Consider the following 16,763-nt stretch of genomic DNA (forward strand, 5'->3'; position numbering starts at 1 on the left):
TTGCCACCAGGTGAAACTATAAATGTGAGATGAGGCAGAACCTGAAACAATTTCCTAAAATAAACAAAATTTATGGAAGCTGCGTACAATAATAAATGGAGCATGTGATGACTAAAGTGAGGTTTATGGTGGTTTCCATATTCAAATATCATAATTTTTGTTGTTATTCTTGCCCTTAACCAACATTTTTCCATGAGAAATATTAAGGAATGGCACATTAACAACAGAGAAGTAATTTTGTATAATCGATCATGGCTGGTTCTCTCATAGCCAGTCACAAATCATAAAATCCAATATAAACTCCTAACTTAATTTCATTGAGTAGTTTGCATTTTTCTTCATCATTTAAAAAAATCAATATTGTCAAATAATATAAAATTAACAGCTCTGATTTTTGGCTTCTCTCCCTTTTCTGTTTTTCTATGATAAAATAGTCCAAAATTAATCAAAAGAAGTATAGCCAATCCACAGATTCTGTCCATGTAATTAAGTTTATTACTAAAGTGTATTTGTGCCAAATATTATTTGACTAAAGTGAACATGTTTTATATGAAATCTGTAGAGTCGAAAGGACTTCTAAACTATAAGAAAATTATTTCTACCATCTCATTAGGACTTTTTTCTCATTACTCCAGTCATAATCTATTTCTTCACAGAGAAGCACACTGCTGTTTCTTTTACTTTGACATTCTTTCCCTAGAATTCTTTGGCCCCAAACGTGGCTCACTGAGTAGATACAGTCAACAACAGCCAACTGGCCAATGACCCATCTTCAAAGAACTTGATCACTGACACAGGAGAAAACAGTTACAACTGTAAATGAAGAAGAGATTTCTCCATAATCTATTGCTCTTTGCATAATAAACAGAGTTCAGATCTGTTTACCAAGTTCACAGTCTTCCAAGAGCCTATTCAGATGCCCAAATGGAGCCAATAAAAGCTTTCTGTCCGACGCACACAGATTCTGTGCATATTTCTCTCTCACCTCTCCCTCCTTTAAGTTTCACCTAACATTTTTCTCCTTCTCATCAACATTCGATCTCTAGAGGAGTGATGTTTCCATTTCAAAAGCTTCTATTTGATCAGAATGAAAGCTATACACAGAGGGAAGGTCAGCGTGTCTTAGTTAGAAAGTTTGATTTTTTACCTTCACATTTTTATTTATTAGGCATGCCCAACTGTCTGTCTCTTAAACCTTAAAACATCATCACAAAACTGCAAATCAAACCATAAGTGGGTTTCCCTTAGACATAAATTGTGAGTCACTTACTTGACTGTTACTCTGTTGGATGTATCTTGTAGGTCACTAGGGTCAAAAAGTTGAGATTCTTTAAGGCCGAGCTCTTTACAACCTCTCAAGAATAAGATGATATTGTCCTGGAAGGAAGAAGAGAAATCCAGGTCTGTATTATTTTAGATTGGCTTTATGAACCACCAGCCCCTTCTCTTTAATAGTCCAAACCACTAGAGGGATATCAGTCAGTAAGGCAGCAAGAGTCAGGTCTAAACCATGGTTTGTTGAATTAAAAAAAGACATACTTTGTGCCCTGGCTGGTGTAGCTCAGTGGATTGAGCGTGGGCCTGTGAACCAAGCAACCACGGTTCGATTCCCAGGCAGGGCACATGCCTGGGTTGCAGGCCAGTTCCCAGCAGGGGACTCACGAGAGGCAACCACACACTGATGTTTCTCTCCCTCTTCCTCCCTTCCTCTCTAGAGATAAATAAATAAAAATCTTTAAAAAAAAAAGAATTTTGGATCTCACCTCTAACAGGAAGCTAAACAACAAAACAAACAAGCAAGCAAAATATAACCAAAGACACTGAAATAGAGAACAGGCTGACAGTGACCAGAGGGGAGAGGGGAGGGAATTTCAGGGGAAATAAGGGAGGGATTTAGAGGAACCTATATAGAGGATACATGGACAACAACTGAGAAGGGTGGAAATGGGAGGGAGGGGGGAGGATGGGGGGTGGGATGGGATGGGAGTAATAGACTGAAAACTGTACTTGAAAAATAATTAAATAAAAAAATTGAAAAAAAAAGAATTTTGGCTTGTAAAAAATAAGAATAAAAATGACATACTTTGTTAGGATATGCTGGAGGAAAAAGACGCGCCAAACTTCTAAACCAACAGCCATACCAAGTCCATTTTTGCCTTTACCGTAACACATTGTTGTAAAATTGCAAGTAAAATGTCATTGAAAGCAGACCTTAGCATCTTTTGGGGGAACGATACTCCAACCCAGATATTCCCTATTATAGACTTTTGTCCATGTGTTACTACCTAGAATCTGGTTCAAAATTTATGTAAAAAACTGGTTTTACTACCTGAGTGTTCATCTTCAATAAGTTTTTCTAATGGATCATCTAAAATACATTCATTTTCTGTGGGTTTTCACTGATAATACCTTTTTGTGGATAATGAACTGCATTAAATGGGAAAAATCTAGACTTCATGGGAAAGGGCAAAAAGGATGTGGAAAACTTTTGAAAATAATGCAAAAGACCCTTCTCACAGGGCAAACTTCCTATAGGAGGCACAAATGTACTTTGAACTGGCAGAGGGGCAGGCGCAATGGACAGTTAGGGAGGGTTCTGGTCCTCGTCTGTTGGAAGTCATTAAAAATAAACAAATGGCTCTGGAAGGGACTGCAACTGTGGGCCATCCCGTCGGAACTCCAGGGTGTTGGCAGCAGGTTTTGTAACTAAGTTATTCCCTCCCCCCCCAAAATAACTATTTTTTCATATCGGGTATGAGGCTGGCCTGCAAAGTAACTCTCAATGGTCCTGTTTCATGTCTTCCTTACCACAGCCAAGCCTATTATCCTATATTCCCAGACACCCCTAGTTCTGGAGCCCATTATAAATCCCCCCTTTGCAGAGCTTTAGGGCCTTCCAGCCTATACTTAGGGTATAGGATGTATAGAAGTATAGAAGGTATAGGTATAGAAGTCCATACAGCAGGGGACCCGTGAGAGGCAACCATACATTGATATTTCTCTCCTTTTCTTCTTCCCTTCCTCTCTACAGACAAATAAATAAAATCTTTAAAAATAAATAAATAAATAAATAAATAAATAAATAAATAAAGGGACTTCGGGATTTTAACAGTGACATTTGCCATTACTCTGAACCTGTATAACTTTTGAATAAATAGTTCCTTTCCTTTTTACCAAACTGGCATTGAGAGCCACAGTTCATATCAGACGTACTTAGAACAGAAGGACCCTGGGGGAGTGGGGATTGTTTTGCTAACAGCTCAGCAGTCACAGGTCTCTGTCCTTTTCTTAAAAGACTTCTGACGAGCCAGATGGCCCTATCAATTAGTGAAAGCTACAAGAGAGGAATGATAAAAGTTGGCTCCAGAAGCAGCATCAATGTGAATCCATCTGAATACTCTAAGAAAGATGCTACAAAAATCTGACATGATGGTGGTGGTTACCGAATCATGTATTCAACTGAGTGCAACTCAACAAAGCAAAGAGCAGAGTTCTTCCCAACTATCCAGTGTGTAGGCAGGATTCTAAGATGACCCCCAAGAATCTACCCCCTGGTGTACACACCCTGTATAATCCCTCCCCTTGAGTGCCAGCAGAACCATGAATGTGAGGGGATATGCCTCTGTGATCATGTTACTAACCAGTTGGCTTTCGGTCAGTCAAAAGAAAGATGATCAGACTGGGTCTGACCTAACCAGGGGAGCTTTTAAACAAGGCAAAGTCAGAGGTGCTGGGGGCCATGAGTTCTAAAGCTGTATGGAGGCTGTTGCATTCTGTCAACAACCTCACAAGCTTGGAAGAGGTTTGGACAAAGCTCAAATAGGACCTCAGCCCCTGCCAATACCATGATTTCAGCCCAGTGATCCTGAGCAAAGAACCACATCCATACTTCTGACTGCACAAAGTAAGACAATAAATAGATGTTGATTTAAATGGGTGTGATGTTTATAGTAATTTTCTATTCAACAATTAAAAAAAAACAACCCAGGCTCCAAACAACAGAAACAATAGCAATAAACTGCTAACATCCAACATTTATTTAGCCTTTTTTATATGCTAAGCATTCTTCCAAGAGCTCTACATCTACTAACTCATGTAACCCCTGCACAACCTAGTGAGGTAGGTACTACTTTCATCCTCATTTATAGATGAGCAGTCTGAGGCACAGAACAATTAAGCACCTCGTCCAGGGTCACATGGCCGGAAAAGGATGAGGATGCAAAACAACGTGGCAGAGATGAGGATCTTGAGCATCGAATCTGAGGTCAGCACCAAAGGAAGATGATGCTATGGAGTTAGGGGCTGCTCACAGGGGGCCTTGAAGGCCATGGAAGGCAGGCTGTGCAAGGCACAGAGGGGCTGTGATCTGAGAACCAGTGCCCAGATCTGCAGCAGCAGAAGAAGGCTATGGGCAGACCTATGGGGTGGTAGACAGGGTGGAGGAAGGACTTAGGAAGAACAAGATAGCAGACAGGGACACCAATGAGATACTACAATCTCACTGTCCATCCCATAGCCCTTCTCAGAATGTGTTCTCTCCTGTGTCCCTGGAATTTTTCAGCAAGCCAGATATGCCATCATTCACAAGACCTGTGTCACTCACAAGGCCTCTTGTAGACCAACAATGAGCCAGTCATAGTCTGAAGTCATCTACACCCTGGCCGCCTCTCCTTCAATTCCTTTGCACATTTTAAAATTATCCAATTTCTCCTTGGAGTTTTTTATGTTCCCTCCCATCTCCAGAGGTTTATAGATGTTCAGGTAAGTTTTTCCAGGGCATGCAACTATATTTCTGGTCGGCCTGCGAGCTCTGAGGGCTTCCTGCCTGGCAGAAAACACAGGCTGTGTCCTGGTTTTGCAATCACTCTCTAGGAATCATTTGGGACCACAGTGAGCAGACCTGACCTGTAACTACCATCTAGTCCCATAAGAAGCACACGACTGGGCACCTCAGATTCTCAAGAAGGACAAGGAGGCATGCTTTTTTATGCACACCCAGACGCCCAGAAGCCCAGATGCATGTCTGAGCTCTGTGTTGTGTTCAGCACACAGACTGCAAACACAAAAGCACTGTGTTACCAGCCAGGCTGAACAATTTGGGCTGGGAGATTTAAATAACTGCAGGTCTCCTTCCAGCTCCTTGCTGCAACCTAATGATGCTGGAGGGCAGCCAGACCCCAGTCAGGAGAAAAGCCAGAAGGAAGAACCCTCCAGCCAAGACCTAACAGGGGCAGCCACCAGTGCGGGCAGGAAGGACTGTGCCTTTAATTACATAAAATGCAACTTGCAAATTCCCATCTACCTTGCTCTTCACGCTGAGTTTTTTCCACATTTATAATTCCAAGCAAAACTCACGCAGTAGTGTTTTAGCCACAGAAGCCAAGCAGTACAACAGCATCGCAATTTCAAGGGAGAAGCGGAAGACACTGATTTACGACAAGGAGCACTACAGTCTTACTAATGTAGTATTACAAACCTGTTGTGATTTTTGCTTCAAAAGAAGTTCTTTAAGACTCTTCTAAAAAGTAAAAGCCATGAAAAAGCAAAACTGGAGATTAGAGAGACGTGATGAACAAACGTGATCTATATTTGGTTGGATTGGATCCTTGATGCAAAGAAGAAAAGTAAAGAAGGCTATAAAAGGCGAAATTAAATAGCCCATATTAGAATGTAACATGGACATACTTAAATGTAAATATCTTTAAATGTAACATGTAGCACGTACTTTTCCAGTTACTGTAACATGTTGGATAACAGTATCGAATGAATGGTAATTTTCTTATACATGATGATGATGAGATTGTGGTTATATGAAAGAGTGCCTTTATTTTTAAGGAGACATGTTAGTTATTAGGGATGAGTTATCACCATGTCTATAACATAATTTCAAATGGTTCAGGGCCAAAAATGTGATTTTGTGCATACAAACAAGGGAGATAAATGAATGTCTCTCACACAAACAAGAGACAGAGGGAAGAAATGAATGTGTTGGCCTGTCATGGAGAAGGAGACCCAGGAAATACAGCAGAATATCAATTGGTGAATCCATATCGGGGACTGGCAAACTTCTTCTGTAAAGAGCCAGAGAGTAAATACAGTTTTGAGAGCCGGTGGTGGTCCCTGTCAGGATGACTCGCCTCTGTTTTGCAGCCAGTACACGATAGGTGTGTGTGTCCACACTGCCACGCCCTTATTTACAAAGCAGGCACTGGGCTGGATCGGCCCAGAGCTGTAGGCCACAGGCCCTGTGGCAGGGAAATGACCATGCCTTCACCTGGCCATTCTTTTGACTTCTCTGTACATTGAAAAATTTTCAAAAAAAGGTTTTGAAAAAAACAGTTTGTAAATTTGTGGAAATATATTCAACCACATAGGGTGATGCCTTCATTGGCAACACCAATTTCATAAAGTTCAAGGAAAAAGCTCCCTCACCTCAGAGACTACTATTGCCAAGTCCCTGCGGTAAATGTCGAAGGACTACGGAGGGAAAGTTACCATTTCTGGCTAACTGGAAAGTACTGTCACATGAGGCTCCGTCCAACACAGATCCGTAACATAAAGTTCCTAACAGAGTCCATTCTGGGCTAAAGGGAATCCATGGATTTACACAGCTGTTCATGTAACCCCCACCGTGCCCTCACTCCTCCTTGTTCTTGGCCCTGAGGTTTCCCATTTCATTACTGTGTGGGTTTGCTGTGCGTAGGGAAACATTCCTCGGGGGCGGGGGTTGAGGCCTGAGCTCCCTGCCCTCAGGGGACCTCTCCTCTGAATAAGTCCAGGTACTTGGCTCCCTCCCTTCTCATGCCACAGACAAGATGAAGGAAGGCCCAGGATGGCCTCTGCTCCCAGAATGCAGCAGCGTCCTTAGCGTGTGGCAGGAACTCACTGAACATGTAAAATACAGTGTGTACTAAGTTCTAGGTGCTCATAACAATGAAAAAAAATTCCTTACCCTCATGGAGCTGACATCCTAGCAGATAAAATACCGAGCTCATAAACAGTATCTTATCTTCAAGATTAATTTTCATGATCCATCAAATAGCTGGAATTGTTCAGGATACACATAAACAGAGGCCTGACTTCAAATTAGACAACGGAAATGAGAGAAGCCCAGATACAACAAGGAACAGGGCACAATAGCTTTGGAGTCAGAAGGACTCTAGTTTGAAACCCAGCCTCATCCATGTATGAGTGATGTGACCTTGGACAGTTACTCTCCTTTTTGATTCTCAAATTTCTGTTCTGAAGGGTGGGAGAGGCCATCCACCTGACAGGGACATCAGAGGTACAGAAAATGTGTATTAAGAACACAGTCCGGTGGCTAGTACCTTCTGGGACACGTATTATATGGAAGTTATTATTATGACATTATTGTCAACTCAGGTCAACAAAGGACCATGGAAGGTGAGATGAAGAATAGTTTATCTGCTCAGGACAAACAGAGACAGTGTGTATTTATAGCCCTTGCCAGTTACATGGCAGACGGCACACACAAAAGGTCGTTGCTGCTATTGTTGGCTGTTGTCTAGTCACTGTCATTGACCCCATGCCCACTTGGTCCCTCCACACAGGCAGCCTCCAACTCAGGTGCAGGCTAGGTACCAAAAGTCCATTTGTAAGGAGGCTGCTTATAAGTCATCATTTGTAATTATTCCAGAGAAATAACCTTTACAGAGTGGTTCCTGGTTTAGATCAGAAAAGCCTACTTAAGCCGAAGTGTTCCTGACGAGGGGTAACAATTACATTATGGAACCTAACCGGCTGAGCAGACTGACATTTCACTGAGGACTTATATTCAGAAATGCCAACCACATGTCTCTCTCGGGTGTAGCTTGACCCAACACAGCACCATGGAAGGAAGGGGCAAGAACGAGAGGGGAGAAGGGTGGGCCAGCAACTCATTCCAGTGCAGCCCCTCAAGACACATCACTGCCTCACCCAGGCCTTTCTCCCTCTTGTCTTCAGAAGGCAAGCAAGGACCTGCTTGCCACCTTTCCCTTTCTCTAGCTGTCATTTCCAACCGGAAAGGGGTTTCTCTCTTTCCTTGATCCACTGCAGAGTAGCACACAACTTTCTGGCTCCGGGGAAGGCTCTGGCCCTCAGTGGTTCTCCAGGGAAAAGGGGACAGGTAGTGAGAAGCCCCTTCTCAGCACGATCTCCTTGGCTTTATTTCCTTTACAACCAGCAGGGAAAGGTCAACCCGAGGGCGGATGTGGAGTTCACAGCAAGTGAAGGTAACACTCATCTAAGTGTCAATGACTCCAGATGCCTGTACTGCCAGGTATGTAAAATGCAACACATAAAATGCCCATACAGTGTGTATAAATGAAAAGACTAGGTGGAAATATCCAAATGTAAACTTGGATCAATTATGTCTGGTGAGTTTATTAGTTTAATGCATTTTCTATAATAAATATTTTCTTTAAGTCTTAGTAAGAACTAGGATGCCTCAGAAAGATTTGCAAGAATATCAGAAAAGACCCAGATCTTCTTAGAAAATGAGTAACTAACTCCAATGTTCCTTTTCCATTTGAAATATAAGGCTTCTTTTTTTTTAAGACTTTATTTATTTATCTTTAGAGGGGAAGGGAAGGAGAGAAGGAGAGAATTATCTATGTATGGTTGCCTCTCATGAGTGCCCTGGTGAGAACTGGCCTGCAACCCAGGCATGTGCCCTGACTGGGAATCGAACTGCGATCGTGTGGTTCGCAGGCCCGAGTTCAGTCCACTGAGCTACACCAGCCAGGGCTAAGGCTTCTTTTTAAACATAGTTTTTGTCAGGTTTCCTACATTTGAAGCAAATGAACTTCCTTTAACAGAAATGCAATTTCAAAATTCAGAACTGAAGGAATATATTGCCAAAATATCTCCAGGAACTTCCCCCACAATTAGTAGAATTTGGGGATTTCCGGTACCTGCCTCTGTGTTCACGGTTGCTCTCGCAGCCTGTACGGATGGGTTCCAGCCAAGCTTGGCCGACGCCCAGCAACCCTCTGCACTGCCAGATCTGCGATGCATTTGTACTCGCCGGGGCCCTTAATGAGTACACCAGGCCTTTCATTGAGAGGCAAGAGGCAAGAGTGGCTGGTTCTGCCTGGAAGAATTCTGGGGAGGTTTCACTCAGAGGGTGGCAGCTGGGTGGCTGCTTGAAGGAGAGGGAGAACTTTTATGGGTGGGAAATGAGCAGGGGCATAGCAGCTGCGGAGGGAATGAAAGCTTGGGGAGGTGAAACAAATCCTGAGAGGTTAGCTTGAGGAGGGTGGTGAGAGCCCTGCCAAAGACACAGACTATTCTCTAGGCCTCAGGGAAACCAGATCAGCGGAGGAGGATGCAAGGAGTCCCAGGATCTAACTGTCACTTCAGGAGAATGTGTCGGGTGTTAGCAAGTCAGATCCAAAAGGCAGAGGTCTGTCCAAGAGATTATTACAAGGCCTCAGAGAGAGATGTGGAAAGCCTGCATTTGCCCAGAAGCAGTAAGAGCAGAGGAGAGGGAGAGGCCCTGTGCATCGTGTGCATCCCTTGGGAGTCAAACTGCAACTGGCTTGGCAGCTGACTGGGTTTGGGAGTACAGGATGAGAATGAGGGGCTTTGGGGTGATGCTGAGGTTTTTAGCCATTGAGACCCATCCGGAAGAAAGGGAGTTTTCTGAAAAAGGGAAATAAGGTTGGAACATTGCTTATTCAGAGCCATGGTGTATTGGGAGCTCTGATCTAGAGCTCAGAAGTGAGGCCCTAACAGAATATGAAGGCTTGGAATCCACCAGGACATGCACGCAGCACATGCAGGGAAGAGTGGGGTATTGCCAGGAGAGCTCAGACAGAGCAACAGCGGCTGAAACGGGGCCATCCAGAATCCTAACAACTAAGGACGGTTAGAGGATAGGGGGTGCCTTGTCCCTGAGGAGAAGCGAACGCGTACAGGAGAACCAGGCAAGATTGCCAGGGATGCCAAGTGAGAGCACTGTGTAGAGCACTATGTAGAGCGCAGTCCCATGCGTCCAGGGCCAAATAACATAGCACCACATCTAGGACCCCAGCTGTTCTGCGGAGCTGCTGAACAACCTCGGGCAAGTTGTTACGTACAGAGACGGGGCCTCTGCCTCAGTTCTCTCTTCAAAAAGGCCCCTCAGAATGTGCTGCTCACTGCCTCCCTGAGCCCATCTCCACCACGCCCTCTCTGCCTGCAGCCACGCACAACTCCTAGTGGGTCTTCAACCAGGCTGGGTAGGTACCTGCCAGGGCCTCTGCACAGCTCACTGTCTCTCTCTGTCTCTCTCTCTCCCACCTAGATATTATCTAGAACCACCTATGGTATAGTAGGTAAACATTCAATACATATGCATAGAATAAACTAATGATATTAAAAATGGAGATACTCCTAATGTTACAGGGCTGTTGTGCAGAATTGAGTATGGAAATATATGTAAAGTGTTTAGAACAGAACAGTGGTACAATAAGTGTTCTCCATTGTGATACTTAAGTTGTCAATGAATAGACTTTCCGATTGAAAAAATATTACTGACTTTTGGGAGAATTTTGGTGGAATGACAGGGTAAAAACCAGATTGCAGGAAACTAAGAAGTCAGTGCGGGTAGAATAAAAATGACGGAGAAAACACACAGAGACACACTGGGGGTGTTCAGCAGAGAAGAGATTTTGAGATGGGGAAAGGGAGGTTGGCGGATGGTTTCTTTCAGGAAAGCTGCAGCTTGCCAGCGTGGGAGAAGCATGCCACCCTGCTCGTCCGAGGGCTCCCTGGCCCCTTCCTCACCCTCAGAAGCAATCCCCATTCCATCTGAGGTTCGGGCCGTCAGTTCCTTACCGTTATAGTCTTCTATCTCACTCTATTTCTGCCAAAATCACAGAGTACTCTGGCACCAGTCACCAACCACTTAATGTAGTCAACATTCTATGTGAGTTTCAATTCCCCCCGGGCAACCTGTTCAACAATCTGGTTCTAGCACGTTGCCAACCCTACAGTTCTTTGACTCCCTCAATCCCAGTGGTTTTTACTTACACACACCTTCTCAGGACCATCATCATCACCCAGGCCTGCCCTGCGGAACCTTGAATTCCAACATCTGATGATTTGGACTTAGCCCCACTCCTTCCCGGGTTGTCATTACTTCTCCCCTACGATACCTGCTCTTTCATTCCAGACTTTGCCCTTTCCCCTCAGACCGTTCTCCTCTCCCCTTGTTGCTTAATTCCCTTCATGATCCAGTCCAAGCCACGGGACTATCCAACTATTCACTGCCTGCATCTTCAACGTCCCCACTTCTCTGTCTTTCTATTAGGGAGCAAGGACTAGGAAAAGGAAATAGCACAGGTGGGAGAGTCAGCCTTGGAAATGAGCCTGGTGGCTAACCCAGCCACTCAGGTATGCCCACTCCTCGTATTTCGACATGGAGAAAAACCCTCCTGGCGCCCCACTGTTCCTCCCCAAGGCTGGTGTGGGAGAAGGAATGGGGCACGCTCGGCTCAGCTATTATGGGTTTCCTCTCCATGGAAGACAGCCTGTCTGTAGGACACATGTGTCCTGTCTCCGCCATGTGGTCAGAAGCCTCTGTGGGAGAGGCCCGTGGTTGACCAGCTGTGAGAGGAATGGGTGGATAAATTTATTTAATTCAAGGGTGAGGATTAGCAAACCCACTTGGCTACAGCTCTAAACCCAAGGTGTCCTGTTTGTTTCATGAGAAGTAAAGCTGATATTTTGATCGCTCTCTAACTCCTGTGTTTATGTCTCAGCTGGGAGGGGAAGAGAGGAGCACTATCGACTGAACACCCTGAACCCCTAATGCTCTGCTCCTGGTACTACTGGAAATAATGGCGCTGCTCTTGGAAAAGTATGAGCTGCTAACTCGGCGAGGCCCTCGGATCCACCTGGGATCCTTCTGGGCATCCTGGTCAGCCCTCTCCTGTTCTCACCTGGGTTTTCACAAGCCTCCTCTGCTCTCTTCAACCTCTCTGCCTTTACCTTCTTTTCCATCAACAGACAGGTGTCATTAGCCCCCAAGAGCTAAGTCTGTTACTTCACCCATCCCAAGTTCTGTATCTAATAACATTTTTAAAAAAGATTTAAAGCTGGATATTTGAAGGCCTTTGAAAACAATCTGTTAACATTTTTTCAGCAATGGGAGCAAAATGTGACACTGTGTTAGAGTGGAGATCAAACAGCCAGCAGCTATGCTCTCTTAATTTTGGTTTAACTTTTTCAAATTTTTTCCCAAGGTATTTATTGCATACTTATTGTATGAAAGGCAAAGTGCTAAGTGCTTTGGACAGGAAGGGGTCAGGGTAAGAGTTGGGGACTATTATTTGCAAGGGAGAGAAGCCCAGATGGAAATAGGCCCATATTGGATTACAGATCTCAGTATGTCCCGGCCACAGGGAGGGTGGGGATGCAGCTGACCCTTTGAAGCAACTGGGACCAGGGCCTCTGCATTTGGAACCTGCAGTTGCTTCATCTCTTGTCTGCTCACTCTGCATTTGACTTATTGCTTTTACTGCACACAGGTTTCCTACACATGGATCCCCCCACTTCCCACAGAGGTCGTCACCTCTGAGAGGGCTAATTCTTTTTTTCATTTGCAGTGTTAAAAAATCCCAGAAGAGGGAAAGACACTTACTGGCCTGCCTGGGGTCAGGTTCCCTCCCACAGTGACTAACGGGACCGGGTAAAAAGGATCACGAATCATTTCAATCAGTGGTGAGGGAGGAAGAGGGGCATGGAACAGTTTCCATAAGAATAATAACACAATTCCCTAGGAAGGGGAGCCCAGGGCTGACCAAGCCGGCAATGCTGGCTACCTTCACGAGAGTGGACTAGGTATGAATTTTCCCCTCAAAGGTCATCTAGAGCAGAACGCAGAATTACTAGTGCCATAGCTAGCATTCTAAACACAGCTGGACAAATTTAGTTTTCCTCTAAAGATGTTCTTCTGTAAGAGTCTGCACTCCACTGTAATGCTGCCTCAATTTCTTGACTTTAACAGGCTTGACGCCAAAAAGACCAACCACAGAAAGAAGCAGCAAAAACGACTTAAATAACTGTGCTGGGAGAGCTTTTTCAAGCACGATCCCACACCAGTAAGGCGGCCGGAGCTCCTCCTCCCTCCGGACACACAGGGGAATAGCGTTTCCAACCTAAAGTCTCCAGCATCTTGATTTTATCTCTTTCTGGATTCCAGACTCGTGAACATCCATGTAGCAGCTGCCTCTCCTCTCACAGACTTGACATTCAAGCCCACTTGAGAGTCACAGTGTGTTATTGACTCAGAAGAACTGGGATTCGAGCCTATCAGAAAAACTGTACAGATTCCAAAGCTTCTATCCCTCCAAAAAGTCACAGAATTATTCCCCCGTTACTCAGACTAACCCTAAAACTCAACATAAGCATTATTGTGTCATATTGCCCAATGGTTTTCCAGCATAATTTGCTAATTGCATTTTGGGAATTGAATGACACAGAGCTTTCAGTTATGTTAGAATAAAACTGCTTAAGTCATCTATCATACCTCACTACACAATATGCACGTATTTGACATGCGGAGGATGACTTTGGCATTTCTCGCAGCTGTGATAGTCAAACTGGTCTGGACTGCTGTGAGTCTCGTATTAGTTCATGATGAGATAAATGCATTTAGAAACTTTTATAATAATTTGGCATTTTAAAATTATATTTTATTGATTATGCTATTATAGTTGTCCCAATTTTTTCTCCTTTACCCAATTTTTTCTCCCTCTACGTGGCACCTCCACACCCTCAGGCAGTCTTTGTGTCATTGTTCATGTCCATGGGTCATGGCTACTCTATTTCCTATACTGTTCTTTACATCCCTGTGGCTATTCTGTAACTACTAACTTGTACTTCTTAATCCCCTCACCTCTTCACCCATTCTCCCCTTCCCAGTCCCATCTGGCAACCATCAAAACATCCTCTGTATCCATGATTCAGTCTCTGTCCTTCTTGTTTAGTTAGTTTATTTTTTAGAGTCAATTGTTGATAGATTGGTATTTTTTGCCATTTTATTGTTCATAGTTTTGATCTTTTTCTTAAATAGGTCTTTAACCTATTTAAGGTCAAATAGGTTAACTTTAAATGTTAAATGTTAACTTTAATATTTCATATAATAATAGTTTGGTGACGATGAACTCCTTTAGTTTTTACTTGTTTGGGAAGCTTTTTACCTGCCTTTCAATTTTAAATATCTTTGCTGGGTAGAGCATACTTAGCCATAGGTCCTTGCTTTTCATGACTTTGAATATTTCTTGCCAATCCCTTCTAGCCTGCAAAGTTTCTTTTAAGAAATCAGCTGACAGTCTTATGAGAATTCCCCTGTATGTAACTAACTGCTTTTCTCTTGCTGCTTTTAAGATTCATTCTTTATCTTTAACATTTGGCATTTTAATTATGATGTGTCTTGGACTAGGTGTCTTTGCATCCATCTTGTTTGTTTGGGATTCTTCTGTGCTTCCTGGACCTGCATGTCTATTTCCTTCACCAAATTAGGGAAATCTTCATTTATTATTTTTTCAGATACATTCCCAATATCTTGCTCTTTCTCTTCTCCTGGCACCTCTATGAGGTGAGTGTTGGAATGCTTGAAGTTGTCCCCGAGGCTACTTACACTACCCTCACTTTTTTGGATTTGTTTTCCTTCTTGCTTTTTGCTTCCTTATATTCCAAATCATTGATTTGACTCTCAGCTTCATCTGCTCTACTATTGTTTCCCTGTAAATTGTTCTTTATTTCAATTTGTGTATCTTTTATTTCTGACTGGATCATTTTCATGCTGTTGAGGTCCTGACCAAATTCCTTGAGCATCCTTATAACTAATGTTTTGAATTTTGCATCTGATACATCACTTATCTTCATTTTTGTTTAGTTCTTTTTTCTAGAGTTTTGATCTGTTCTTTCATATGGGCCATGTTTCTTTGTTTCCTTATTTCAGCAGCCTCTCTGTGTTTGTTTTTATGTATTAGGCAGAGCTGCTATGACTCCCTGTCTTGGTAGCATGGCCTAATGCAGTAGTTGTCATGTAGGGTCCAGAGGCACAGCCTTCTCTGTCACCCAAGCAGGGTACTCAAGGTACACCTTGTATGTGGGCTGAGTATACTCTCCTCTTATAGTTGAGCCTTGGTTGCTGTTGGTAGGTTAATAGGAGGGATTTACACAGGCCAGTCAGCTGCAAGGACTGGCTGAGACCACTGAACACCAACCTCCACCCTCCATGGAGGATCAGCTGTGTAGGGGGTAGGGTGGTGGTATTCCAGCGTGGTCTGTAGCTCTGCACTGGGTGTGCTGGCTTTGGGGTTTCCTGGGTAGTGCAGGCTAAAGTCAGTCAGGACCTACATTTTGCCTGGGGCCACTCTGCTTGTGCTATAAAGCAATGTGAGGTGGTTTCTACTTGTTCTGGGCTTTGAGATTCCCAGGAGAAGCCAAGCTATGAATCTAGGATGGCTGTTGCTAGTGCTGGGTCTGGGGCCACTTAGCAAAAGGTATGGAAGCCGGGGGCTCACTGAGGCCAGGCATTGTTTCCATGAGAGGATTTAGGAAGTTGTGAAGCATGAGCCAGGACCAGCCATTCATTTGGAAAAACATCTTGGGTGGGCCTGTAAGTTCAGTGGGACAGAGTCTCTGGGGATCTCCAGGGTGGGACAATGTTAGCCAGGCTGATGGGAGTTTCAGACATGGCACCAGCCCTCAGGTTCCGCAACCTTGTGTGGGGGGAGGGTTCAGAAAAAGGACAATGGACTCTTCCCACCTTTCTGTCCAAGAGAACGCTGCCCCCCAGCTCCCGCCCCAACACCAGACAGCCCAGTCTCTCCCTGTACGCCACCAGTGCCCTTCTACCTGCTACCCTCGTACTAGAGCTCAGAGAGAGTGAATCTAGGCAAGTCCTTGCATGGGTTCTCCAAGAAGAACCGCTTGGGACTCCAGACGCCTCCTCCACTGACTCAGTCCCCACTCATTTTTTTACACACACACCCCACTCAGTTTTGCTGCCAGAAGCACTGGAACCCTGGGCTGGGTGGCCTGGTATCCATGCCTCATGAGGGATCCTCATGCCTGAGATATTCCTCTCAAATTTTTATCCACCACACGTGGATATGAGACCAGGAGAGTCTCTACCCCTTCTACAGTCTGTATGGGTATGGTTTCTTCAATTCTGTAGTTATCAGACTTCCCTTCAAGTCAACTTCTGACAGTTCTGAGTGATAGTTGTTCTATATTTTAGTTGTAATTTTGATGTGGTTGTGTGACGAGGCAAGCTGTGTCAACCGATGCTGCCACCTTGACAAGAAGTTCTCCGGTTTGCCATACTAACCACACCCACGTGTGTGACCATGGACGCATCTCATTGAACAGGGTCTGCACCATTTTGGATGCTGTCCAAACTGCATGCTGTTTGAACTAATGGCAATAGGGTCACATACCAGTCCCACCTACATTAGAAATTGAATAAACAACAAAATGCAAACCCAAACCACACTGAGATTCTATTTTACACTCAGTAGAATGACAATTTAAGCTGGGTGGGATAGTACAAACAATCTGAAAGTGGATAGTAGTTACAATTGCAACAATGTTGTTGATGTACTTAATACCCCTGAATTGTACATCTATAAATCATTAAAACAGAAAAATTTATGTTACATATATTTTACCACAATGATAAAATATATTCATTACAAAAGTTTAAAGTATACATCCTAGAGAGTTCTAGATCAAATGAAATTTGGAAAATACTGCATAAAACA

At 43.9% G+C, this 16,763-nt stretch overlaps 1 protein-coding gene across 12 annotated transcripts in view; it reads right to left on the minus strand.

The window, feature by feature from the left end:
• The window catches only part of LIMCH1 (LIM and calponin homology domains 1), a 325,311-nt gene that overhangs the window by 101,142 nt on the left and 207,406 nt on the right, over window positions 1–16,763 (minus strand). For all 12 annotated transcript variants that reach the window (XM_037064259.1, XM_037064250.1, XM_037064245.1 and 9 more), the window contains exon 4: window positions 1,271–1,377. In XM_037064259.1, coding sequence (XP_036920154.1) covers window positions 1,271–1,377 — 107 coding nt within the window. The remainder of the gene's footprint in view (window positions 1–1,270; window positions 1,378–16,763) is intronic.

This window comes from Sturnira hondurensis, unplaced genomic scaffold, assembly GCF_014824575.4.
Source record: "Sturnira hondurensis isolate 20B ecotype Veracruz unplaced genomic scaffold, ASM1482457v3 Scaffold0015056, whole genome shotgun sequence".
Taxonomy (NCBI): domain Eukaryota; kingdom Metazoa; phylum Chordata; class Mammalia; order Chiroptera; family Phyllostomidae; genus Sturnira; species Sturnira hondurensis.